Source organism: Gossypium hirsutum, chromosome D12 (assembly GCF_007990345.1).
Source record: "Gossypium hirsutum isolate 1008001.06 chromosome D12, Gossypium_hirsutum_v2.1, whole genome shotgun sequence".
NCBI lineage: Eukaryota > Viridiplantae > Streptophyta > Magnoliopsida > Malvales > Malvaceae > Gossypium > Gossypium hirsutum.
In genome coordinates this window covers 58321044-58346804 of record NC_053448.1, presented here as the reverse complement: position 1 = coordinate 58346804, position 25761 = coordinate 58321044, and the positions used below count along the sequence as shown (strand labels likewise).

At 34.5% G+C, this 25761-nt stretch overlaps 4 protein-coding genes and 1 non-coding gene across 5 annotated transcripts; 4 read left to right on the top strand and 1 right to left on the bottom strand.

Annotated features, from left to right (window-relative positions):
* Window positions 1–540: 540 nt before the first annotated feature.
* LOC107946991 (hydroxymethylglutaryl-CoA synthase) lies at window positions 541–4717 on the top strand. The gene is made up of 12 exons (XM_016881510.2): window positions 541–891; window positions 1617–1723; window positions 1814–1946; window positions 2339–2482; window positions 2739–2897; window positions 3022–3095; window positions 3199–3274; window positions 3378–3433; window positions 3519–3606; window positions 3826–3966; window positions 4059–4208; window positions 4321–4717. Exons 1-12 carry the CDS (start codon window positions 829–831, stop codon window positions 4525–4527), a joined length of 1398 nt encoding a protein of 465 aa, XP_016736999.2. The 5' UTR covers window positions 541–828; the 3' UTR covers window positions 4528–4717.
* Window positions 4718–5429: 712 nt separating this feature from the next.
* Window positions 5430–7090, top strand: LOC107946990 (transcription factor TCP9). Its single transcript, XM_016881508.2, has one exon. The coding sequence runs from the start codon at window positions 5621–5623 to the stop codon at window positions 6776–6778; it is 1158 nt and encodes a 385-aa protein (XP_016736997.1). The 5' UTR covers window positions 5430–5620; the 3' UTR covers window positions 6779–7090.
* A 10393-nt stretch (window positions 7091–17483) lies between these two features.
* Window positions 17484–17555, top strand: TRNAK-CUU (transfer RNA lysine (anticodon CUU)). Its single transcript has one exon. It is a non-coding gene; the product is annotated as a tRNA-Lys (tRNA).
* On the top strand, window positions 17556–20679 carry LOC107946988 (eukaryotic translation initiation factor 2 subunit alpha homolog). Its single transcript, XM_016881505.2, has 7 exons — window positions 17556–18151; window positions 19173–19229; window positions 19309–19395; window positions 19473–19619; window positions 19702–19806; window positions 20065–20163; window positions 20325–20679. Exons 1-7 carry the CDS (start codon window positions 17780–17782, stop codon window positions 20478–20480), a joined length of 1023 nt encoding a protein of 340 aa, XP_016736994.2. The 5' UTR covers window positions 17556–17779; the 3' UTR covers window positions 20481–20679.
* A 120-nt stretch (window positions 20680–20799) lies between these two features.
* LOC107946989 (homeobox protein HD1) lies at window positions 20800–22775 on the bottom strand. The gene is made up of 5 exons (XM_016881507.2): window positions 22410–22775; window positions 22170–22290; window positions 21389–21579; window positions 21146–21277; window positions 20800–21040 (listed from the first exon to the last, which is right to left on the bottom strand). Exons 1-5 carry the CDS (start codon window positions 22758–22760, stop codon window positions 20900–20902), a joined length of 936 nt encoding a protein of 311 aa, XP_016736996.2. The 5' UTR covers window positions 22761–22775; the 3' UTR covers window positions 20800–20899.
* Window positions 22776–25761: the final 2986 nt, after the last annotated feature.

The window sequence follows — 25761 nt, the reverse complement described above, 5'->3', positions numbered from 1 at the left end:
ATATAACGCCTAGAATTATTTATAATCTTTTTCAACTCATAAATAGGAGTACAATGTACTTTAACGCACTCAAACCCATGTCTTCCTGCATTAACAATAATGTGTACACCAATAAAGCTGATAAAATATTTTTAATTACTTTTTTATCCATTCTTTTGGATCTTTTACTTCTATTTTCTATATTTGCAGTTTATAAAGTTGTTTCTCCTACATTAATGAGTATCTTATAAAATTCAATTTATAAATAATTAAAATTTAAAAATAATGATTTTTTACTCACAAACGAAATTAAAAAAAATTGTGATCCATTTTTAATTTCGAGGTACTAATTATTAAATTATTTTTATGTAGGTAAATTAAATTAATTTTTATATAATAAATTAATAAAAATATGATTATATCTGAGACAAAACCCTAATTAATTTTATTATTATAATCAAGACTGATTCTATAAAATTTTTCATCCATATTGAAATTTAATAATTTTTGCAAATGTTCGCCGTATTTATTAAATAATCGAAAACCAAAGTTTTATACCATTTTCTACACTGACATGAGGGCGAAAACCGTAAATAAGTGAAATGAAGAGGGCGGAAACAGAAACTAGAGTTTCCAACTATACACGTGAGGCGAACTCATGAAGTCTGCATTTGCTTATATATAGTGGAACAACACCCACATCGGATTCACAGTTCCTCACCAACGTTGCTCTCAGCTGAGTTTCAGGGAAACAAAAAGGAAGCATCATTTTCTTAATCCAAGAAAAAATATCCCTTTTCGTTTTAATCTTTGTCGTAGCTAATCCATCTTCGTTCGTGTGAGAGAAAAATGGCTAAGAATGTAGGAATTCTTGCTATGGATATTTACTTCCCTCCTACCTTTGTTCAACAGGTGAGAAAATGGGGTTTCTGGGATTTTTTTGGGTTTCTGGGTTTTGGTTTCGTGGTTGATACAAGTGAGAAAATGGGTAAAAGGTGGATTCCTTGGGTTATTTTTGCTTGCACTTTTCTTTCCTTTTCCCCCCTCTCTTGTTTTGGTCTTTTTTACGATTTTTAATTTTCTGTTTGCAAAGTTTATTTCAGTGTTCTTTTTATGTGATTTGAGTTGATGGGGTCATCTAAATCACGGTGTTTTGGGAACTCTATATACAGTTCAAAGTGTACATGTCTGCTACCTCACTGTTTGATGTGAATTCTTGTTCATTAGCTTTGGCTTTTTCTTTACCTGGATCGCAGATGGATAGTAATTAATAGTTTCTTGTATTTCACTCTTCTCTCTTATATGTTATGCCTGCATGATTGTCCTGAGTCTAAATACTTGTCTTAATTGATATTTTGGAGTTACTTCTATTTTTCTTTTAATACCAGTAGAATTATGGCCTTTTTGTTTTCTATGTTTGTTTATAAAAATTTCGGGAAAATAGTGATGTTTCTTCTTTTTTTTTCCCTTTCCTCTTGGAAACCTTTTATTGCAGAATTAATAAATTAATAACATGAACAATCTCTTTATTGTTGTTGTTCTATAATAAATTAATGTAATAAATGGATCTTATGGATCCTGTCAATTACATTAGCATCACTTGTTTAGTTATTCCTTTCTTTGTCCTACATAAACAGGAAGCCTTGGAGGCTCATGATGGCGTGAGCAAAGGAAAATACACCATTGGACTTGGACAAGATTGTTTGGCCTTCTGTACTGAGGTCGAAGATGTGATCTCAATGAGGTTATTGATCCTACATTCTATACCTGTTCTTCTTAATATGTGTTGTATGGTTATTTTGCGTTTTTCTAACTCGGGATCTTCGATATGCAGTTTGACAGTTGTTACTTCACTCCTTGAGAAGTATAAGATTGACCCTAAACAAATTGGCCGTCTTGAAGTTGGCAGCGAGACCGTGATAGACAAGAGCAAGTCCATTAAGACTTTCCTAATGCAAATTTTTGAGGTAATATTCCCGATCATCATGATCTTATTACATTAGATAGTTGCCCCTTTCTTCATCTTAGATAGATAAAAGAACTAATCAAAACGTATGCTTTGAAACATCATCAAATTGCTTGAAATATTAATTGAAAATTATAGCTTCTGGCACTTATTTGGGATCATTTTTTCAAAAGCTTTAACATTGCTATATGGCAGCCATCTTAGTCAAAGATCTCATCCTATGTTAGTGGATGGAGCTATAGGCATATCAGTGAGAAGTGCATATAACTTCATATTGAATAACTTGAAAGTTCATGATTAAATCTCTGTCTAGTTCTTAAGACAACTTTGTTGCAGTTTATGATTAAATGTCTGTTCTTCACTTAATGCTCTTTTCTCATGTTAAACAAACAGAAATGTGGAAACACTGACATTGAAGGGGTCGATTCAACTAATGCATGTTATGGAGGGACTGCAGCTCTGTTCAACTGTGTCAATTGGGTGGAAAGTAGTTCATGGGATGGACGATATGGCATTGTTGTTTGTACTGACAGTGCGGTATGCTCATTTCCTGTACTGTTACTTTTTAAAAGCAAACTTTCCCTTTCTTTTTAAATACCACTCTGTGCATGGTTTTAGTTTTGGACTAAAGGGGATCGTAACATGCTTCTTTGTTCACACGATCATTGCACACTTCAGGAAGCCAAGCACACATTATGTTTCTCTTGAGTTTGTACATTTATATAGGCAAGATATGTAGCTTTCAAGTCATTTGAGTACAGTTAAGTAAAACCTGAGGTCTTTTGTTTTTCAGGTCTATGCTGAAGGACCTGCCCGGCCTACTGGAGGAGCAGCTGCAATTGCTATGCTAATAGGGCCTGATGCTCCTATTGCTTTTGAAAGCAAATTTAGGGGGAGTCACATGTCCCATGCCTACGACTTTTACAAGCCCAACCTTGCTAGTGAATATCCGGTAAAGACATTTAAATTTGTTTATAGGAGCCATTTACTTGGCATCCAATCACCTATATTGGTATTTTTGTTCATCATGAGTTCCTGTTTAGATAATGGTTCTATCTATTGACATGCATGTGTAGGTTGTTGATGGAAAACTCTCTCAAACGTGCTATCTCATGGCTCTTGATACTTGCTATAAATACTTCTGTCACAAGTAAGTCACTGTAGAAGTACTCGAAGTATTTTCTTTTTTTCCTTTATGAATGTGGAATATGTACTAGTTATTATCTGCTAATGTCTCTATATTTGGTTGGCAGGTACGAGAAACAAGAGGGCAAGCAATTTTCCCTTTCCGATGCTGACTACTTTGTATTTCATTCTCCATATAATAAGGTAGCTAGTTTGACCAGTTATTGATAAATCGATAGAAACATCTTTTGAATAATTGTGGGAATTTTGGAATTTATCTTAAAATTTTCCATTTGCATTGCTGCAGCTTGTGCAAAAAAGCTTTGCTCGTTTGGTGTTCAATGACTTTGTGAGGAATGCCAGGTTTTTCTTTTTCTTTGATGCTCTGAGATTTTATTGATTGATCCATCTCTGTTTGGTTATTTACTCGGTTTACGTAATTTTGTAGTTCTGTTGATGACATTGCTAAAGAAAAGTTGGCTCCATTTTCAACTTTGACCGGTGATGAAAGCTACCAAAGCAGGGATCTTGAGAAGGTCTATTTTTAACTTCCTTTTTGGGTACTTGTGGTATCTAGGGTTAGATTGTAGTTAGCGATCAGTGAAAATTAGGAGTCTGATACTCTACCAACAAACTTGTGGTATAGTTGATACATGATTGTAATCCGTAATGAAAATGTCATATAGATTCTTAATTAGTCTGCTTCATAAACGGTAGACTTCTTGCTGATGCCACTTACTTTCATGCATTTGCAGGCATCCCAACAAGTTTCAAAGCCCCTTTACGATGCCAAGGTGCAACCAACCACCTTGATACCAAAGCAAGTTGGCAACATGTACACAGCATCTCTGTACGCTGCGTTTGCATCTCTTCTTCACAACAAAAACAGTGAACTGGTAATTGTTTTATTTCTTTTTTTCAAATATGAAAATCAGTTGTCTCTGCCCCTATTTCCACACACATCTGATATATATATAACAACATGCAGGCAGGAAAGCGGGTAATATTATTCTCATACGGAAGTGGACTGACTGCCACAATGTTTTCATTGCGACTCCATGAAGGTCAACATCCTTTTAGCCTATCGAACATTGCGACGGTGATGAATATTGCTGGAAAATTGAAGTCTAGGCATGAGGTAATTCTTGCACTTCCATTTTAGGCCTGATGTACTCAACTGAAAGGACAATTTTCTTCATTCCCGTATTAATTGTCACCGAAAAGATTGTAATAGAGGTGATTCTGTGCAGTTTGCCCCTGAGAAGTTCGTCGAGACTATGCACCTCATGGAGCATAGGTATGGAGATAAAGACTTTGTGACTAGCAAAGATTGTAGCCTTTTGTCTCCCGGAACATACTACCTCACCGAAGTCGATTCTAAGTACCGGAGATTCTACGCAAAGAAGGACGGGAACTGTACTGGTAATGAGAATGGTTCTGTTGTCAATGGTCACTGAAGAAGAACAGATTTACCAAGAACTGGGTTCCCATTTGTAAGTTGAAAACGACATAGTTCCAAGTAGCAGCAAATCCCTTTTTCAACCCTATTTTCATTTTTCAATCTTGTTTGTAATAAGTTCATTGTAAACCCAGTTTTACCTATGTTGAAACAAATAGTTGGCAATATATTGGTGAATTTACATGAGATATACATTTTATTTCTAGCTTTAAAGGCTAATTATTGTGTAGTAGTACGGAGACCACCATAGATACGTGGCATCAACCAATGAATCAAATTTGTTATCCCACAAAGATAAAGCCCTTTTTCAGACATTTCTGACACCATTCACAAGTTTATTGGTTGACAGTAGTGGCCACCTGTCCCATCATCTTGGTCACCCAGACCAATGGGACCCAATGCAATCACCGCCGTTGGATTTCTCTTCCAACCAAAAACAAATATCAGAAACATAAAACCAAACCGAGTAGATGAAAAGTCCAATAAATATAAATAACTTTTTTAGGTTCAACTATGCTTTTAGTCCCTGTACTCCTTGAACAATTAGAGTTTAGTCTCACAATTGAAAACAAATCAAAAGAATTATGTTCGTGACATTGTTAAAATAAAAGATTTATGACGTCAAAACCATGTAAAGAAAGAGAGCTTTCTCTATGGTAGTGCTAAAAATCTTACTATTCGTGATTCAGAATAAAAAAATCTCGTAACTCCAAATTTGCTTGTTTAGTCTTTCGCACTTGTAATATTAATTAAAATAATATTTTTTCATTTTAAAAATGACACATGATCAAATTTAATAAAATTTCTTTAAAAGTGTTATAAACTTAACTTCAATAATTAAATAGTAAAAGTAAGGGAACTATTTAATTCTGACTTTAAAAGTAAAGGGACTAAATTTTGAATTTTGAAAAGTATAAAGATTAAGATTATAATTAAACCTTTCTATTATCCCTACACTTGTAATCATTTTCCATCATTTATGAGTTTAACCCTTTACAAATTACAATCCTCCGACCCCTAACTTTCTCCAAGCAACAAAGTCTCCCCCTTGATTCACGGACCAAAAGGGTAATACAATTCGGATCCAGGAAATGGATCCTTCTGAAGACGGAGGCACATCTGATCTTAGCACCAGTACCGGAGGACCTAACAACGCCACGCCCACCGCCGCTAACAGTATCAAGAACGATGAGAATTGTGAAAACTCAGCGTTAATGGTTATGCCATTGAAAGAAGAGCCAATGGAACCCGACCCGGACCGGAAAACCCATCCTCCGCGGCCTACTCGGGTAGTCCCAGTTAGCGGGCAGATGTCAATGCAAATCCCTATCCCCACGCCTGTTACCACCGCTAAACGCTCCTACAACAAGGACCGTCACACGAAGGTTGAAGGCCGCGGTCGAAGAATCCGAATACCCGCCACTTGTGCTGCCAGGATCTTCCAGCTGACTCGCGAACTCGGCCATAAATCAGATGGGGAAACCGTCAGATGGCTCCTCGAACACGCTGAACATGCTATTATAGAAGCTACCGGTACCGGCACTGTGCCTGCTATCGCTGTATCAGTCGGTGGTACCCTCAAGATTCCCACAACCTCAGCCACTAACACTTCCAATAATAATAGCCAAATAGATGACAGAACGAAGAAAAGAAAGCGCCCGGCAAGCAGCGAGTTCTGCGATGTAAATGATGGAATTCCGATCGCAGTTGCACAACAACAGCAGCAGCAGCAGAGGTTAGTGACGCAATATTCAGGGCTAGCTCCGGTTGCTCAGCAAGCTCTGGTGCCAGTGTGGGCTGTCGGAAATACTGGAATGATGGTACCAGCTAATGCGTTTTGGATGATCCCACAGTCCACGCCCACGGCTTCCGGTGATTGGCTTACTAATCAGCGGCCACCGCCACAGTTATGGGCTTTCTCGCCAGCTTTGACATCGGTTTGTAACATAGCCGCAAGGCCCACATTTTCATTCGTTGCGACAACGACTGAAACTCAAGCTGTGGTGTGCGACGGTGTATCAACTCTGGCTGTGAGTACAAGCAGTACGCCAGTAGGAGCGACGGAGGCAAAGAAGTCTACAATGGCGCCAAGCGTGAGTTCGGGTGGTAACGGTGGCGGTGGAACTGGGGGAACGGCTCAAATGCTTAGGGATTTTTCATTGGAGATTTATGGTAAACAAGAGTTGCAGTTGATGGGTCGGTCATGGAATCATCGTCAACAGCAGATAAAAGCTGCTTCTAAGCAATAAAATCCGTAGAGTTTAGTTTTCAGATTCTGGAACATTATATAATATATTCCAATGGAATAAATAATTACAATGCGTACAAAAGCGGAAAATAGTTCTGTAATCTGTGTGTTCTCAAAGTGATGGTGTTATTGTGAGAATTTGTTCATCTTGCAAGTTGCAAAATGCAAAGGATATAGTTCCTCCTCCATCATAACACCATATCTTCAAACTTATCCATGTGTTAGTGCGAAATTTGGTCAAGTTTAAATTCTGCTATTGTATAATTGTAACCACGATTATAACTTCTTAACTTACAGATTAACCATTGCTCCACTTCTTCTGTTCTGCCCGATTTAGTTCTTTTACATCTATACTTTTCAAATTAGTCATTTTAGTCCTTAAATTATTGGAATTTTAAATTTTCAGTCTTAACTCAAACAGCGGTTAAATCCAATTGGTTAATTTATGCTATTAGTCTTATAATATATGTAAAGTTGTAGATTTACTTTTTGCTTTAACACAAACTACGACTAAAATTCATTAATCAAATTCTTTATGGGTAGTACGTGAAAATAGCTATTGTTTGGTCAGGCTAAAAATTTTAAAATTTAAAGAATATAAAGACTAAAATGATCAATTTACGTAAGCTAAATCCACAGTCATAGTTGGAGGATTAATAACAAAAGTTAATCTTAAAACGTATCAAAACTTCAAAGCTTCGATAGTAACCATGTGGTTGGGGTCGCAAATGGAAATGAATCACGATTAATTATTACTATTTACTACACATACCCTAATTATATTATCAAAAATTAGAAACGTTGCAGACAAATTGTTATAAAGAAGATTGTAATTTATCAACAAATAATTAAATATAATGATAAAACATATTACACATGCATAGAAAAGACCGCAAATTTGAAGGTATCAACTAGTGTATTACACGTGTAAGTAGGGGTCGTGGGGAAAGTTCCCGTTGGAGTGGTAGGCGGAGTTGGTCTGGACACTGGTAATTGTGGTGGGTCCGCTTCATATCCATACCCCGGAAACAATGCAGTCCACGCGCCATAACATCATCACCTCCTTTCCTCCCTTACACGCGCTGAAAGGGATAATGTAGGCTTTCAAACATAACCCGTGCAAGGGGGGTGTGGGTCTACTACGTGTTACCCGTGGATTTGGGGTGCGCATGCACCATGGGACCATGGGTCCCTACTTTTTACTTCCATTTTTTATTTGTGGAATCCAAATTGCACTCCAAAAATGTTGCGGAAGCGACGATAATATTAATAACAATATTATCAGAAATATTTAGATAATTATTATGCCAACAATTATACTAAGAAAATTCCCAGTTAAATTGGAGGGGTCACAAATGGTCCCGCTTAAAACCCAATAACTAGACAGAACTCACTTAGATATTTATAGCAATAATAACTAAATAAATATAACCAACATAAAGCTATTAAATATAAGCAAACAAATAAGAAATAAAATACCAGAGATTTAACGAGGTTCGGCCAATTTAGCTTACGTCCTCGGACACTACCAAATCAATATTTCTTCTAGAAATATTACAAAGGAGAAGATTTTGGGATGATACAACCAAAGGGGGAGGGGTTCTATATATAACAAACTAAACCCCCTCCATTTCTATCTTTTCCTAATGTGGGATATTGCCAATATTCAACAAATCTCCACCTTGGCGATATTCCACATCTTCGAACATCTTCTCATAACACAAACTTCAATAGTGTCTTCAAATTTGCAACCAATCGCCTTCTTCCCTTTTGGTAGTTGTGCCAGCTTCCACGTCTTGTTTTTCTCTAGAGATTGCATTTCCTCTTCCATTGAACCTAACCATCTATTATTCTCTAAACTCTGAATGGCTTCGGTGTAAGTGGATGGAATATTATCAACAACTGGAAGTGCATAAGCTACCATGTCAGTGAAACGAGCTGGTTTCTGAATTTCTCGTCTCTGCCTTCTGACTGCAATTGGCTCTGATTGCTGTTGAGGTTCTTGGGTAGAAACCTCTTCCTCATCTGACTCTGCATCTGCCAATGAAGAATCACTAGTGGTACCTTCTGCTGGAATTACCACACTCTGCTCAAACTCCACCTGCTGCGGAGTACACTCCACCTGCTGCGAAGTACTACTCACTCCTTCTGGATTTACCTTATTCAACATGGCAGATTCATGAAAGGTAACATCCCTACTGATTATCGTCTTCTTTGCCTCTAGACACCACAAACGATATCCCTTAACACCAGCATTGAAGCCCATGAATAGAGCCTTCTTTGCTCTTGGATCTAACTTTGATTCTTTCACATGATAATATGCAATAGAACCAAAAATGCGCAAGGTGTCATAATCAGTAGCAGGTTTTCCATACCATTTCTCCAAAGGAGTCTCGCCATTTATAGCAGATGATGGCAAATGATTGATGAGATGTTGAGCGTACATCACAGCCTCAGTCCAAAACTTTCTATCTAATCCAGCATTAGATAACATACATCGAACTTTCTCCACAAGCGTTCGATTCATACGCTCTGCCACCCCATTCTGTTGCGGTGTTCCACCTACGGTGAAGTGCCTTACTATGCCACAATCTTGGCATATCTTCAAGAAAGGATCGCTTTTATATTCTCCACCGTTGTCTGATCGGAGAACCTTAATCTTCCTTCCTGTCTGATTTTCAACTTTAGTTTTCCACTTAAGGAAAACTTCAAGCACCTCATCTTTGTTCTTCATAGGAAACACCCAAACTCGTCTGGAAAAATCATCAATAAAGGTGACAAAATAACGTCTTCCTCCAAGTGATGGAGTCTTGGACGGTCCCCGTACATCAGAATGCACATAATCCAGAATACCTTTAGTATTGTGAATCCCAGTGCCAAATTTCACCCTTCGTTGTTTTCCCAGAACACAATGCTCGCAAAATTCAAGTTTGCAAGTCTTTGTACCTTTCAATAATCCTTGCTTGGCTAGAGTTTGCAAGGATTTTTCACCAGCATGGCCCAAACGCATATGCCACAGCTGTGTTGCCTCAGCGTCCTTCTTGGTACTCGTAATTGCTGCTGCTGTTGTCCCGACCACTGTACTACCTTGGTAGTAATACAGATTGTTCTTTCTTATGCCTTTCAACATCACCAATGCTCCTGAAGTTGCTTTAAGAACTCCATCTCGTATTGTCACAACTAGGCCTTTAGATTCTAACGACCCCAAAGAGATGAGATTCTTCTTCAACTTTGGGACATATCGTACATCCCGCAAAATTCTAGTAGATCCATCATGACTCCTCAGTTTAATTGAACCTATCCCGGCTATTTTACATGTGTTATCATTACCCATGTAAACAACCCCTTCATCTAGTTTTGAAATTCAAAGAACCATTCTCGAATGGGACACATATGATAGGAACAACCAGAATCCATGATCCACTCATCTGCATATAATGTTGAAGATGTCATACTAAGAGAAAAGTCTGACTCTGCTTCACTATTGCATTCTGCAACATTTGCATCTTGCGGAGTCTTCCCTTTTTTCTTCAATTTTGGACAATCTTTCTTCCAATGTCCTTTTTCTTTGCAAAAAGAACATTCATCTTTGGCAACAGCTCGACCTTTGGACTTTCTTCTCTTCCCCTTAGACTGACTTTGCTGACGACCTCTTGTTACCAATGCTTCCACTGCTGCTTCACCTGAACCTTTCAACTTATCCTTTCGGCGTAGTTCATAGCTATACAATGCAGCAGTTACTTCATTGAAAGTTACTTCCGATTTTCCATGAAGTAGAGTAGTTTCAAGGTACTCAAACTCCTCAGGAAGCGATCCCAACAACATTAACGCCAAGTCTTCGTCTTCAAAAGTCACATCCAAATTCAACAAATCAGCCACCAGCTGATTAAAATTGGTAATGTGCTCGTTCATCGTGGTACCAGGAACATAACTGAAACGAAACAGTCTTTTCTTCATATGTAACTTATTTTGACTGTTCTTCTTCAGAAATTTCTCCTCCAATGCTTTCCACAATTTACTTGCAGAAGTCTCTTTACTGAATGTATACTTCTGCTCTCTGGAAAGACATGATCGAATTGTACCACATGCCAATCGGTTGATGGTCTTCCATTCTTTATCATCAACCCCTTCTGGTTTTTCTTCCTCAATGGCAATATCTAGACCCTGTTGAAAGAGGGCATCTAGAAGCTCACTTTGCCACATGCCGAAATGACCTGTTCCATCAAAAATTTCCACTACAAATCTCGTATTTGCAGTTCCAATCCTCGGCAAAATGTACGAAGTGGAAGTTGTTGATATGGATGGTTTTTCTTCTGTCATTTTTGCCATAGCTTCTACTTAATAGCCACCAAATGCAGAATACCCACAAGCTTTAGGAAATGTTTCTGATGTGTAAGATCAGACTAAGCTGCAAACACAGAGCATACTACAAAACCTTGGCTCTGATACCAATTGTTGCGGAAGCGACGATAATATTAATAACAATATTATCAGAAATATTTAGATAATTATTATGCCAACAATTATACTAAGAAAATTCCGAGTTAAATTGGAGGGGTCACAAATGGTCCCGCTTAAAACCCAATAACTAGACAGAACTCACTTAGATATTTATAGCAATAATAACTAAATAAATATAACCAACATAAAGCTATTAAATATAAGCAAACAAATAAGAAATAAAATACCAGAGATTTAACGAGGTTCGGCCAATTTAGCTTACGTCCTCGGACACTACCAAATCAATATTTCTTCTAGAAATATTACAAAGGAGAAGATTTTGGGATGATACAACCAAAGGGGGAGGGGTTCTATATATAACAAACTAAACCCCCTCCATTTCTATCTTTTCCTAATGTGGGATATTGCCAATATTCAACAAAAAATTGGGTGGTTCAATTTCACTTCACTCTACTCTCTAGGCATTGGGTGGGGCAGGCAGCCTCACCGCTTTCACCCTTACTTTTCGGGTGGTTCATTTTTTATCATGGACGGTTTACATTGGTCCAAAGTGGTCCATATTTTTTAGGAGGGGGCACGGTGGTCCACCTCTATAAAAAAATATAAAAGATGATCAAACAATGTACCCATGAATCCTGGCCGTCAATTGTTGGCTTTCTTTGGTGGGCCAATGCGTGACAACATGAACCCTTGTTGGCTAGTTTGAGTTTCCATCAAATACAAAAATATGCATCTTTTTCTGCACTCCATTTGACAATTGTAAACTTAATAGAGAGCTTCTTGAGTTCATCAAACTATACAGACATCACTATTTTCTTTTTCTTTACACTATAAAAGTGCAAAGCTCTTTTTGCCTTTTGCCTTCTAAGAAAGAAAGCACCTTTTTTTAAAATATTTTTAATCTACGTTATAGAAATTTTGATACATTATTTTATTTATATATTATGATTGATTTTTAATATTTTAATTATATTTATAGCATATACATGTTGAATATTATTAATTATTTTTTAACTTATAAGATATAAAGTAAAAAGAATTACTCAGATTAATATATTTTGAATTTAAAAAAACTTTGATCTATCGTGAAAATTATATAAAATGTTTCTGAAAACTTGGTCATTACAAAAGTGGGCCCACATTTTTGTATTTATCTATCGTGAAAATTTATATAAAATGTTTCTGAAAACTTGGTCATTACAAAAGTGGCCCACATTTTTGATTTATGGGCTCCATCTACATCTGAAATGGTCCTTAAATAGTTGGGCTGTCTGGCTCGCTCCAACTGTGGAGCCACGATTTTATTTTATTTTATTTAAAATGTCGTAATACAATATGAGAAATATTATTAAATTTTCAAATAACGAGAAATATGACGAATCACGTGGGTCTTACGAGAATAAATATAGGTTAAACCGGTCATAATTATTATTTTAAACATCGTTTTAGTCGGTATTGTTGCCAGTGCAGGAGAACGTGAGTTCGAGTGCGTTGAAGAGTTTCGGAGATGTGAAGAGACTATTTTACTCATTTTTATAATTTATGAAACCTATTTCAAGTAAATAAACTAAAATGCATTAGAGATGGCATTTTTACTCCACCAACCATAAGGTGGTTAATGGTAAATTTTAGTAAAATTTATAATTAATCTTGATTTTTACATTTTCAATTGCATCCAAACGAAATCAAAACAAGTTGTAAAAACATAGATGGACACGATCATTTTCTTACGTTGTTGGTAAACTTCCTACAACTCTGAAGCATTGCATAGAGAATAATCCATCATATAATGATAAAGTACATATCAAAGTGCAACAAGACACCTATATTATAGAGTAAATTGATGAACTCAATTCAACTTACTTGAAAACAAATCCTAATAGAAGAAATTAGTTGCTATCACTCTTGTACACTTAACCTAAACAAACCATCTAATATACAAGTACAAAATGTTTGTTAATAGTACCATCAATATCAATCTTTCATTTCGGTAAAATACTTCAATAAAGTGTATATTCTAGTCAATCAAATCTTCTATTTAAGGAAATTTCGATTATATTGAAAAGTTATATCCAGCTTCTACTTGGCTTAATTCTTGCATACGATGTTAAAAATTTTCATAGATAATTAAAAAGTTCCAAATTAATTTGGTTAAAACACGCAGGATAATCAAATCATATGATGTTAAAAATATTAAGTTGGTATAAAATTTGATAGATTAAAGGAAACATTAGAATTCTTAATCCACATTTGAGTGGATTCCCAAAAGAAAAAGAACAACGGAAAACGTTGGAAAGAAATTTGACAAGAAGTGAATGAAAATTTTAATCATTTAAATCTTAAAAAAATGATTAAAATCATAGTAATTTTATTAAAATTAAAAAAAAAAAAAAAAAAAAGTATGAAAAATTTGAAATAAGTAATTTTAATATTTTTTTTTTTTAGTTTTTTATATTTTAAAGATTTAAAATTTTTTTTTTTTTTTTTTTTTTTTTTTTTTTTTTTTATTTTAATGTTTTTATTTTTTTTTTTTTTTAGTTTTGTACATTTAAAATTTAAAATTTTTATTTTTCCTTCTGTATTTTAAATTCAGGATAAATCACACCATTAGTCATTTAATTATGGTAAGCTTTCGTTTTGGTCACTTAATTAAAAAAATATTACAATTTGATTGTAATACCCAATTTTAGCCTGGGCTCACAAAAAAAAAACCCAAAGTAATATCATTTGGCCCGATCAGAATTGCCCATTACTTGAAAAGGTTGAGGGCCCATCTACAAGCTTATGGAAACATAATCTTCAAGGATATGCAATCTTAGATATGATATACAATCTTAGAAGATATGATTTTGTAATATTAGAGATTTAATTTGTAGATACTCTTTAATCTCAGCCGTTGATGTAATTGATCTGTACCGTTGGATTTGGGGAGGCTTAACTATAAATAGAGGCCTCTCCCTTCATTGTGAAAGGAAAAAGAAGAAGAAGGAGAAATAAAAAAAGAGGACGATTGGCAGTTTTTTAAAGGTGGCTTACTATTTTTTTCTTTCGATTATTTTTTTACTTATTTACTATTTTAAAAAAAGGGAGAAGGTGATACCACTGCGAATTTTATTTATTTATTTTATTTAGCCCCTCCGCCTTTTAATATCTTTAAAATTAAGTTTTTATTTTATTTTTGAATTTACCCTTTTATTCATTTTAAAATTCAATTCGATCCTGATTGGACGACGCCGTTTAGAGAAATAGGGAAAATCTCCCTTCCGGTCCCTCCATGTAATATGCGCGTTCAATTTGGTCCTTCAGTCTCCATTTATTTACAGATTTGCCTCAGAATTTTTATTTACAGTTCAAATTAGCTTTTTTTTATTTTCTTTATTTTTAATTAATTAGTTTTTTTTATTTTTATTTATTTCTTTTTCATATTTAATTATTATTATTATTTTTAAAATATATGTATATATTTTTTACATACCCAGGTTTATTTTTGTAGTATAATATAATTATTTTTATTTTATTTTTATTTATATGTAATTATTTTTTATAATCTATATGTATATATTTATTTTAGTATATATATGTATGTATACATATTAATATTTTTAACCAATTATTTATTTATTTATATATATGAATATATTTATTTTTTTTAAAATGCAAATATATGTTTTTTTAATATACTTTATAGTTTATATTTTTTTCCTTTATTTTCATAAATGAATCATGTATGTATAAGTTTCATAGCCCAATATTCCATATGTAAATTATGTGTATGACTTTTAATTTCAATGTATATATTATGTGCCTTTTATTCTTTATGTTTTGTTTATTTTCTTCACTCGATTATTAATTCATGTTTTCGTTTATATGTTAAAAATATTTTTTATTTTGATCATTTATTTGATATTTTGTATGTGATTATTTTTATTATGTATATTGATTTTATTTATTCATTTATTTATATTATTTCTATGCCACTGTGATATTTACTATTGCATTATTTAATATATCATCACATCATTTTTTTACTCGATTTCAAACTTTTCAAAATTGAGATAATGCTCGTATTTAGGATTTTCAAGGAAATTGAGCCCTAACGTATTGGGTTCCGATTTTTTTCGTTAAATCTAACAATCGAGCATTTCTCTTTAATAAAAAAAATAAAGAACTCATTATTGGGAATTCAACACGTTGTGTCCTAACGTATTGGATGCGACGCATTGATTTCTCGAAATGAATATTTTAAAAAAATAATAAAGAAAATATTCCGAGTTTGGGATTCTAAAGGAATTGTGCCATAACGTATTGGGCCGCGATTTCTTAAATCTTGATTAAATGGATATTCTTTTAAATTTTTATTGCACTAGTATTTTGGCCTAATTCATTTTTGGAGAAAATTAGAATGTCGTGCCCTAACGTATTGGGTGTGGCATTTTCTTTCTCTGAAATGATAAAGGTTTTAATACGTAACGTTTTTAAGTTTTTTCTAAGGATTATATTTCTTCAAATTTTCGACATTAAGACATTAATTAATTAACTAGGTACCAATTTTGGGCGTACAAGGGTGCTAATCCTTCCTCGTACGTAACTGACTCTCGGATCCGTTTTTCTAAAACTCGTAGACCAAAGTCTTTTTTTAGGTGATCCAATCACACCTCAATAAAAGATTGGTGGCGACTCCCAATTTTAATTTTTTTAAAAAGTCGACAACCTAAAATTTTTATTTTTTTCAAAAAAATGGTTTCGACATTGATCATTGAACTATTCTAAAATTTTTATTCAAGTCACTAAATTATTTCAAAGTTTTCATTCTGGTTCATAAATTTATGATGTCTAGAGTTGTTTAATGACAAAAAAAAACTAAATTGTAGAATACAAGGGAAGAAAACAATTTTCGATTGGTGCAAGCAGTGTGAATGGAAAAACCCATATAGTGTTGATTTTAATAACCCGGTGATCTAAATGAAAATTTTTGAATAGTTCAATGACCAAATTATAATTTTTTTAGTTAAGTGGCCAAAACGAAAACTTATCTATAGTTTAGTGACTAATAGTGTATTTTATCCTAAAATTTAAAATTCAGAACCAATCGCCACAACCGTCACTTGACACTTTAAAATTAAAAAAAAAAGAAAGCACTTGGTAATAATGTGACAAAAAAATAACATTGAAAATGCTAATGTGAATTTCTCTTAAAACATAAATTTGAACTTATCATGATAAAACATTTTTTTTTGTTAGAACGGTGTTTCTAAGGAAAACAAATTTACATTAGTGTAGTAATTTAAATGGATAATAATATTAACTATTTAGATTAACTAATAACATTATAAAAGTAGAGGGATCAAATCATGTCAAATTAAAATTCATGGCTTAAAACAACATAATATAAACCAAAATTGAAATTTGATCGTTGTCCTGTAATGCAAAAGAAAAAAAAAAGACAAGAAAAACGTAAAAGATGTATTGGTTTTCAGTACCTTTAAAGCATTCGAATTATATATAACCATGTAATATTTTAATAGAAAAGTTAATAATATTAACTATTTATAAATGTAAGGATAAAAAATAAAATATAAATATTAAATTTCAAAATTCAGAATTAAAATTGAAATTTAATAATTTTCTTTTATGTATGGTAGGTATGCAGATAGTTTGATGAAACCTTTGGAATCCCTTTAATATGTAGAAGATGTCTTTGAAAAAAGAAAATTGGACACGTGCTACCTCTACAAATCTTGGATATTCTTCCTACTTTTAGTGTATTCATATTTGAACGCAATTGCTGATGTCGGTAGAAAAACACGAAAATATTGGGCAATTCAGCACTAGGATTATAACTTGACTTAAAGTCCAATTCGCTTCGATGACTTAGAATTCAAATTGAAAAATCTCTTTATATGTATTTTCAGAAATTCTCAGGGATTGTTGTTTAGACGGTATCTTTGATCTGTTTCTTCATCAGAATATTCATTCCTCTTTCTACATTTTCATTGATATTATATATCACTAAGGCAAAAGATGAAAGGTTACACAAGTGAGATAATGACAAGCTAATTTTAATGTTTTATGAGGCTCCTACATGCCTTATGAGAAGAAAATGTGGGACTTTGTTGGTTTGGAGCCCAGCTTGAAGGAGATGTAGTCATTTGGGCTTCTTCATACACCTGAACATATAGATGGCTGCTTCAGCTGTTTCTTAACATAGACGATATATATTATAACAATATAATCGGGTCAGCGAAGCCCGTCTAGCTCAGTCGGTAGAGCGCAAGGCTCTTAACCTTGTGGTCGTGGTTCGAGCCCCACGGTGGGCGTTAGTTCTTTTTTTTTTAATCCCGTACTAGGTAGTGGCTACCTGCCTTGTTCGTAGCGACGTCGTTTTGAACACATCAGAAACTAAATTTGTTGTCTTTTTTCCCTCACTCAAGTCTGACCAGTCCAGGCAACAGCTTCTGAAAACCCTAAGCCCCCCAAAAATAAAATCCCTCAAAGAGTCGAATCCAAAGAACAAAGAAAAGGAATTCAAAGTTTGAATAAGATGCCGAACCTTGAATGTCGTATGTACGAAGCGAAGTACCCTGAGGTGGACATGGCGGTGATGATACAAGTGAAGAACATCGCCGACATGGGTGCCTACGTTTCGCTCCTTGAATACAACAACATCGAAGGCATGATCTTGTTCTCGGAGCTCTCCCGCCGCCGTATTCGTAGCGTCAGCAGTCTGATCAAGGTGGGCCGAACCGAGCCTGTGATGGTCCTTCGTGTCGATAAGGAAAAGGGTTACATTGATTTGAGTAAGAGGAGAGTTAGCGAGGAAGATATTCAGGCTTGTGAAGAAAGGTATAATAAGAGTAAGCTTGTTCACTCCATTATGCGACATGTGGCGGAGACTTTGGGTATCGATTTGGAGGTAATTTGTTTGTTTCTTTTTACATTTTGATGTTTAGGGACTATTTTGATTGCTGTTTACTCCCATTTAATGTGCATGATCCCGTTTTTAGCCATTCTAGCTACCCAGTCGACAGCCCTATTATAGACACGATAAACATGAGAAAACCCAAGCGGTGAGTTCCCATTGAGCTTTGCTTTTACTGGACAGGCAATTAATGATGGTTTTGTTGTCAGATTCAAGAACAACATTCTGCCATTTTTGTGTTTTTACTAGAAGGGAACCTAACCAGACAGCATAAGACTCAATTGCTGTATGTGGTTCATGGGACTTAGTTTTCTAAATTTAGATAAAAATAAATATTTTTAGCCATGCTTTATGGGTAGTGAATTGGAAGTAAATTTAAGGATTTTCATCTCTTTTCTTGCTTTTAAAATTTGGTTCTGTGGATTTGATGTTTAGTGAGAATTAGGGGATGCTTTCCAATTGTTTTATGATTTAATGTTTATGAGGAGAATTGTTTTTTGTTACTGAAATGCATAATCAGAAATCAAATTGGATGATTTAGAAAATTTTGGACAAGCTAATAGGAACAACCTTTAATATTAAGGTGAAGATTACTATGCAAAGTCGAGTGAAATGAGGAAATAAGTATACAGTTACTTGATGCTAATGAGGCCTTAGCAGTGTTGGCAAAGACTGATGCTCTGGGACTTTGATGTCTCAGGTTCGACTCTCTACTTACATAAATCATGCGTGGGTTGTATCCAAATTTATTTTTTCTTAAATCCACCATGTGTGGATCTTCTCTGGAGTTATTCTAGTTTGGCTCCGGATATATTATTAGTCTTATTGTGCTCTATAATGCTTGATTCTGATTATAGTTGATTGGGATATGTATTGTTTACAATTATTATTACTTGTAAACTTCAAAATAGAAAGGGACATGGTTACTTGATCAAATTATCTATATGTGTAGTTGGTGTTGGAAGTGATTTCTGTCACCAGCATGCAACTGACTAGTGCTAATTACTTGTGACAGGAGCTGTACATTAAAATTGGTTGGCCTCTATACCGGAAATATGGCCATGCTTTTGAGGTATGAATATCTGCTTTCTTTTGAATTGCTATTTTATTTAGACATAATGTTATCTTGGCCTTAAGTTTTATGTCTGCAGGCATTCAAAATAATTGTGACTGATCCTGATTCAGTCTTGAACACCCTCACCTGCGAAGTCAAGAAGCCTGGCCCAGATGGACAGGAGGTAAAGTTTTTATTTGTGAGTTGCAAGTATCATTATTTCTTCTTCTGGTTTGAGTCTCTAACCAAATCTTTCTTTAGGTAACTGAAGTGGTTCCTGCCGTTACTGAGGAAGTCAAAGATGCTTTGGTAAAAAACATTAGGAGAAGAATGACTCCACAACCTTTGAAGATTCGGGCTGACATTGAAATGAAATGTTTCCAGTTTGATGGTGTTCTTCACATTAAGGTCTTATTCGCTGAAACTCTCTCTCTGTCTCTATCACTCTGCTTTGTTCGTTGCTAAGAGAGGTTATTTTCTAAATTTGCAGGAGGCCATGCGCAAAGCTGAGGCTGCTGGGAATGATGATTGCCCTGTTAAAATCAAGCTTGTTGCTCCTCCACTTTATGTTCTTACCACTCAAACCCTTGACAAGGTCAGCTTAATATCTTTTTTCGTCCATCAGCAGTGAATTATTTTCTCTAACTGGTCGCTGCAGTTCTGATCCACAGCTTTAAGTTCTGAAAGCTTTTGCATGAATATGGTATGCTTTATGGTATTTTCCTGTTGGTTCCCGTCCAAGCTTTTCAGTTGTCCATGCCAAATTCATCTGTTGACATTGATTGCATACATGTCTGTTTAGCCCTTTTTTTTCCTCTCTAAAATTATGTAAATTCTTTATTGTGCTGTTCAGGAGCAAGGTATAGCTATTCTCAATAAAGCAATTACAGCTTGCACCGAAGCAATAGAGTATCACAAGGGAAAACTTGTTGTCAAGGAACAGCCTAGAGCAGTGAGTGTCCATCTTATTTCAGATTTGTTATTTAATTCAGTGTTATGTTCTTGCTATTGGAGATTCTCATCATGGATTCATTCTTGTCATTAGTATTGAAATTGTCTGGATTCATTCTTGTAATCTTTCTCTGGAGTGTCTGACATGTTGGTTTGATTTAGGTGAGCGAACAAGATGATAAATTGCTTGCTGAGCACATGGCTAAATTGCGTAATGACAACGAAGAGGTAAGTGGTGACGAAGATAGTGAAGAAGAGGAAGACACAGGCATGGGAGAAGTTGATGTTGAAAATGCAGGTCACGGGATAATGGAATGACGCTACTGCATTTATGAACATGATGGTCACCAATTCTTTTTTACAACTTGATTTTCTTTTTGCCCCATTTCCCAGGCAGTTCAAAACCTAAAAAGTGTTGTTATTTTGACTTTTTTTTTCTAATATTCGATTTAATGGAGAGTATACAGATGTATTGGCCTATTCAAAATCTTGGAAGGTGGTCTTGTTCAATTCTTTAGATTCCTTTGATTTGCAAGAGAATGCGTTTATTTGCAGGGAAAACTTTGGTTTTGAGTCGCTTAATATAGTTCTCACAATCCCAAGATCTCTCAAAATAAGAAAAAAAAAGAAGAGATTCTGACAGGGAAAACTTTGTTAGAAAACCTGAATCTATTACAACCACCTCAGCTCAGCTGTATTTTTGTTTTTCATTAGCATGTTTATAAAATTTATTGTGCCTATCTTTTCCTCTTGGACTTTAAGGAGGTTGCGGATTGATAATTGGTATGCCAGTTTCGTTTCCTTTGGTTGATGAACCAGTTGTTGATTTGCTTTAGCTGCAATCCCGTCTCCTCCACGAGTTTTGCTTTGTCGTCTTCCTGTATATCATCATACACATACAGAGCCATGGTGAAACTTCAAGTTCAAGGACATGCAACTTAAATAACATGAAACCCATGAGCTATATGTAATCAGTTCCTTACAGTGGGGTACGGCCACTTAGAGTGTTGCTGCCACCAATTTTTGAGCACTGAAGTTGTGTCACCCGGCAATTTACCAGCCCTTCTTTTTCGTAAAATTTCCTCCCTCACATCTTCAATCTTTGATTTGTAACCCTGTAACCCACATTTTATATACGTTTGTCATTGTTTAATTCGATCTGGTGATCAAACTTAAAACATGGCAGTGACAGAGACATGGTTTAATATTTACAATTTGATCATCACCTGTTTTAGTTCAATCTTAAGCTCTTTACGAACTCTTTCCATCAAAGTTCTTTCGGATTCAGTAGGAAGAAGGGGACCAAAACCCATTAAATCATTTGCTTCAACACCAGAATTATCCAAAGGAAAGTCCATTTGCAGCTCATCCTCATCATCCGACATTGTTGCACCCGTACTTTCACCCAAGGTTACTCCTGAAAATTATGTGAATTAAAATATGGATATCAGGAAAAAAAAAAGAAAGAAAAAAACTTAATTACCAATCAGCGTAGTTTAAAGTTTGAACCACATGCTTGCAATTAGATTACAATATTGTTCCAATGCATATTGTTATTGTTATTATTTGGATAGGTGACGTTCTCGAAGCTCCCCCAAATCTAAATCGGTTTCTTTATGATTTGTTCGACCCGTAATCACTATGGGAATGGAAACCTATCTCAATCGTGTGGGACGGACGCAATCACTACCGAACGAGATTGGTGCATGTCGTATGGGAAATTTTTTAATGAAAATTTATCGTAGGAAAAAAGAACCAACCCTGGAATACAAATATTCCAATGCACCCTTTAAATGGCGGTTTCTGCATAACCAACCTCTCTCTCCATATATATATCCCTTCTAATGTCCTACATGGCTATTGGCTAATCTACCAACCATTTTAAAACAACTATATAATCAAACTTCGAACAAGATTAGATACTTAATTAAGATTGGAACGGTATGTATCTGTGGTTATTGATGAATTATTTAGTATTGTGAGAGGGAGACAAGAAGGGGGACAAACCAGTGAGAGCATGTAAGTTATTTTCGATTTCACGGCAAGCCATGACAGCTTCAACGGCATCGACTCTCACATGTTGTTGAAGCTCTTCTTTGAACCTACACAGCATTATCAAGTATTGTGCCTGCAGCAACCAAGTAAGAAGAAGAAGAAAAAAAACCTTAAACAACAACACACTTTCCTACATTAGCTGAGAAAATTTTATCTAAAAAAAAGAAAGGAAGAATTATATAATGAACTGACCAAGAAGTTGTCGAGGTCTTGTCTGTGATGGGGTGAAAGGGAGTGGCCATGTTGGGGATGCTGTGAAGCATAGGACCTAAGAACATTATGAGACTGTGCTAACTGTGCATCGATCAAAGGCAACTGTTCGATCGTGGTAGCAACACGGAGACAAGAGACGTGTGCAGTTAAAAGCTGGTCGTAGAGCGGATGTGTGGCTATCTCAGCCTTCAACTGACGGTGGTTCTGGTCGAGGGGAACAGACAATTGGCGGCTGCTTAGCCCTCCAATTGCAGCTGTCGTCGTCCCACCAAAATTCGCCATCATGCCTAACTCTGGTTCTTGCATTTCACGGAATTTATGTTCTTCCATTATTGTTTAAATAAGGGACAGTCCACCAAAACTGGTTGGAAATAGATTGGATAACAATAGCCTTTTGGGTTGCGTGAGAAATAGTAATTATTTAAATTTATTGTTAATTTTTTATATGATAATAAAAATATGCTACATCAAATATATATTCTAAATTAAATTACATGACAAAAAACTTGCATGTTTGGTGTTCCCAAATCCCAACAGGTGATGATGGGCCTATTTTTAGCACAAATATCGGCAATGGTCGGGAGTTAATTTGAAGCAATAAAAACATGAGAAAAACTCTATATAATATGGAAAATATAATTTATGGTTTGATTGGGTTCGGTTGGCTTCCCCTATGGTTTTTGGTGGGAAATGTTTGCGTTGGAAGCAAGAAAAGTGTATATATATATTCATTATAAATATACAGAAGAGTGTATAAGATTATAGAGACTAAAATATAAAAGAAAATAGTGGAAAGAGATTGAAGGTTAATGACTTAATTCCCAAGAAAGTTGGAGAGGGGAAAAAAGGTGCGGCATCGACGTTGTGGTGGTAGGAAAGACGAAAGTAGAAGTGGAGTCACCGTCACAGCTGTAGGATTGCAACACCGTTAAGGGATCACTTTTCTTTTTCTAATTATTATTATTAGAATATTCTAGTTTCGAGTATTTGTTTATATATAATACTATATGCAATTATCTAATAGGTAAATTACACTCAAAGTCGATAAATTAATACGATGTTTGTCAGAATTTCATCAAACTCTTTAGTTTTTCAAATATCTTTGTAAAAACCATTTCTTCAAGCTCTTCAATCTATCTTTGTAATTATTTAATGTTATCACTTAATTATTTTATTTTATTAGTGATAATAATTTTTTATTATTTATTTCAATTAAATTTGAATTAATTTAAGAAAAATAATTATGACATAAATATGATGTTGTATTTTTACCTCATGGTAACTTCGGCTTGACTCATTATAATTTTGATTTGACATGTGAGTTTTGTAATTGGTTTGAGAATTTCTTCGTCTATAATATATATGTTTATTATTTATAAAAAAATAGATAAATATTAAATTTATACATCAACTCTCGTGATTGACCTAGTGACCAAGAGCTATTCACCCGTAGAACCTACTCGGATTCAGACCACATTGTATCAAAGTTTAATAATGGTTTTGATATTTATAAGGGAAAAAAAGAAGTTTGGGATTTAAGTTTGTACTTACATTGTTTATGAAAAGGTCATTTTACTACACACGTCTAGAGCATGAGTTGGGCAAGTTTACACTGAAACCGAATATAAAGCCTACAAGTTCCAGAGAAAAGGAATAGAGTCCATAAAACATGAGTTGCCAATGCCATTTCCAGCTTTAATTCGGTAGTTTTGATTCATTTTGTTTTTGCAGCCCATTGCCAATTAGGGCAACTACTACTCGGTCCATGTTCTGCCTGATTGCCGGTACAAAACCTTGTGAGGCAAAGGAAACTATAAAAATAATATTGTTTAAATTAGTTTTATTCACTAAACTTTAATTTATTATATTTTGATCATTAACGTTATCAATTTGTAAAGTTTTGATCAATATACCTTTATCTTACATTAATAATTTTACGAAAATTTAATTTGATTCTGATTCGTTAAATGCTAATATGACTTCAATGTTAGTATCACATTTCTACCTTATTCATCGTTAGAACAGACTAATAAAGAGCCTTAACCCCCTTAACTTGTCAAACCGAAATGGGTTGTGCTCCTCCCTTCCTTTACTTTTTTTCTTCTTTTGGATTTTGTATTTGATTGTAGAGTGAAGATTCGTTGTTGGTGGCTAATATCATGAGTGATGGTTATGGATGGAGGGTTTTGAGAGTTAACAGATGGTGTGGGTTTCGGGGTTTAGATCGTTGGTAGTGTGAGGATGGTGAACTCTACTGAATATAGCTCATATTTAATCTTTTAATTCGATTTAAACTCCTTGAATCTCTCTCATTAATAATCCCCTCACATTTGCTGTTGACTACTCTTACTTGTAACTAAACAATTTTTTTAGTGCTTTTTAGTGCATATTATTGCAGAAACATCTTGGCATTTTTTTTAACATTTTTTTCAACAATTGCATGATGTGTAAGGAGACTTATGTTGGTCAATGGTTTTTCTTTTTGCAGCAATAAAGATATTGGCATTTCATCATAAGTTACAAAACTTTGATGGTGGATTCCCCATATATTCCTTGCTCCTTCACTAGTTAAAACTAATCAAAATTTGGAGGTCTAGTGACGATCCAATGCATTGAAGGTCGGTTAAAGAAAGAAGATAGAAGAAGAAAGGAAAAGAATAGGAAAAAATAAAGAAGAAAAAAAAGGTTAATTTTTTAAAACTAGTTTTAAATAACGTGGTGCTGATATGAAAGTCATGTCAACATTTAACGGCCCACGTGATATATTCGTAACGCCACTATCGTTAACTGCATAATAATCAAAATTAACTAATTGCACAATAAAAGTGATCATGGATCGGGTTGAGTCGGGCCTCAACATAATTATAGGCTCATTTTTTAGGTTCAGGCTTGACCCGAAAATGAGCCTAAAATTTTGCCAAGCCCCATCTGCTCGTATTAATTTTTTTAATAATAATAGTATTATATAAAAGTAAATTTAAAAAATATAATACATTAAATACACTAATAACATTAAAATAAATGTTTCTAAACAAATTGAAAATAAATTAAAAAATATTTAATATTTATGTGCAACTTAGCAAACAAATGCTTCTAAAATAGTAGCAAAATTAATAATAAAATAAGAGTTATACAATATCCAAACAATAACAATAAAATAGTAGCAATATAATAGCGAAATGATAATAAAACAGTTGCAAAACAACACCAAAACAATGGAAACAAATTTTTTTTTACAAATTTTGGTCAGGCTTGAGCAAAAAAAAAAAACTCACCTGAGGCCTAGATTGTTTAGAAAATGGGTCTCATTTTTTATCCAAGCCTATTTTTT

What these genes read in the sequence shown, in the direction of transcription:
- LOC107946991 (XM_016881510.2), top strand. Translation starts at nt 829, where the DNA reads ATGGCTAAGAATGTAGGAATTCTTGCTATGGATATTTACTTCCCTCCT. An exon ending in TTGTTTGTACTGACAGTGCG is followed by an intron (nt 2,483 to 2,738) that starts GTATGCTCATTT and finishes TTTGTTTTTCAG; the next exon opens with GTCTATGCTGAAGGACCTGC. An exon ending in ACAACAAAAACAGTGAACTG is followed by an intron (nt 3,967 to 4,058) that starts GTAATTGTTTTA and finishes AACAACATGCAG; the next exon opens with GCAGGAAAGCGGGTAATATT.
- LOC107946990 (XM_016881508.2), top strand. Translation starts at nt 5,621, where the DNA reads ATGGATCCTTCTGAAGACGGAGGCACATCTGATCTTAGCACCAGTACC.
- LOC107946988 (XM_016881505.2), top strand. Translation starts at nt 17,780, where the DNA reads ATGCCGAACCTTGAATGTCGTATGTACGAAGCGAAGTACCCTGAGGTG. An exon ending in AATATGGCCATGCTTTTGAG is followed by an intron (nt 19,230 to 19,308) that starts GTATGAATATCT and finishes TTATGTCTGCAG; the next exon opens with GCATTCAAAATAATTGTGAC. An exon ending in TCAAGGAACAGCCTAGAGCA is followed by an intron (nt 20,164 to 20,324) that starts GTGAGTGTCCAT and finishes GGTTTGATTTAG; the next exon opens with GTGAGCGAACAAGATGATAA.
- LOC107946989 (XM_016881507.2), bottom strand. Translation starts at nt 22,760, where the DNA reads ATGGAAGAACATAAATTCCGTGAAATGCAAGAACCAGAGTTAGGCATG. An exon ending in AAGACCTCGACAACTTCTTG is followed by an intron (nt 22,291 to 22,409) that starts GTCAGTTCATTA and finishes TGGTTGCTGCAG; the next exon opens with GCACAATACTTGATAATGCT. An exon ending in CTAAGTGGCCGTACCCCACT is followed by an intron (nt 21,041 to 21,145) that starts GTAAGGAACTGA and finishes GATGATATACAG; the next exon opens with GAAGACGACAAAGCAAAACT.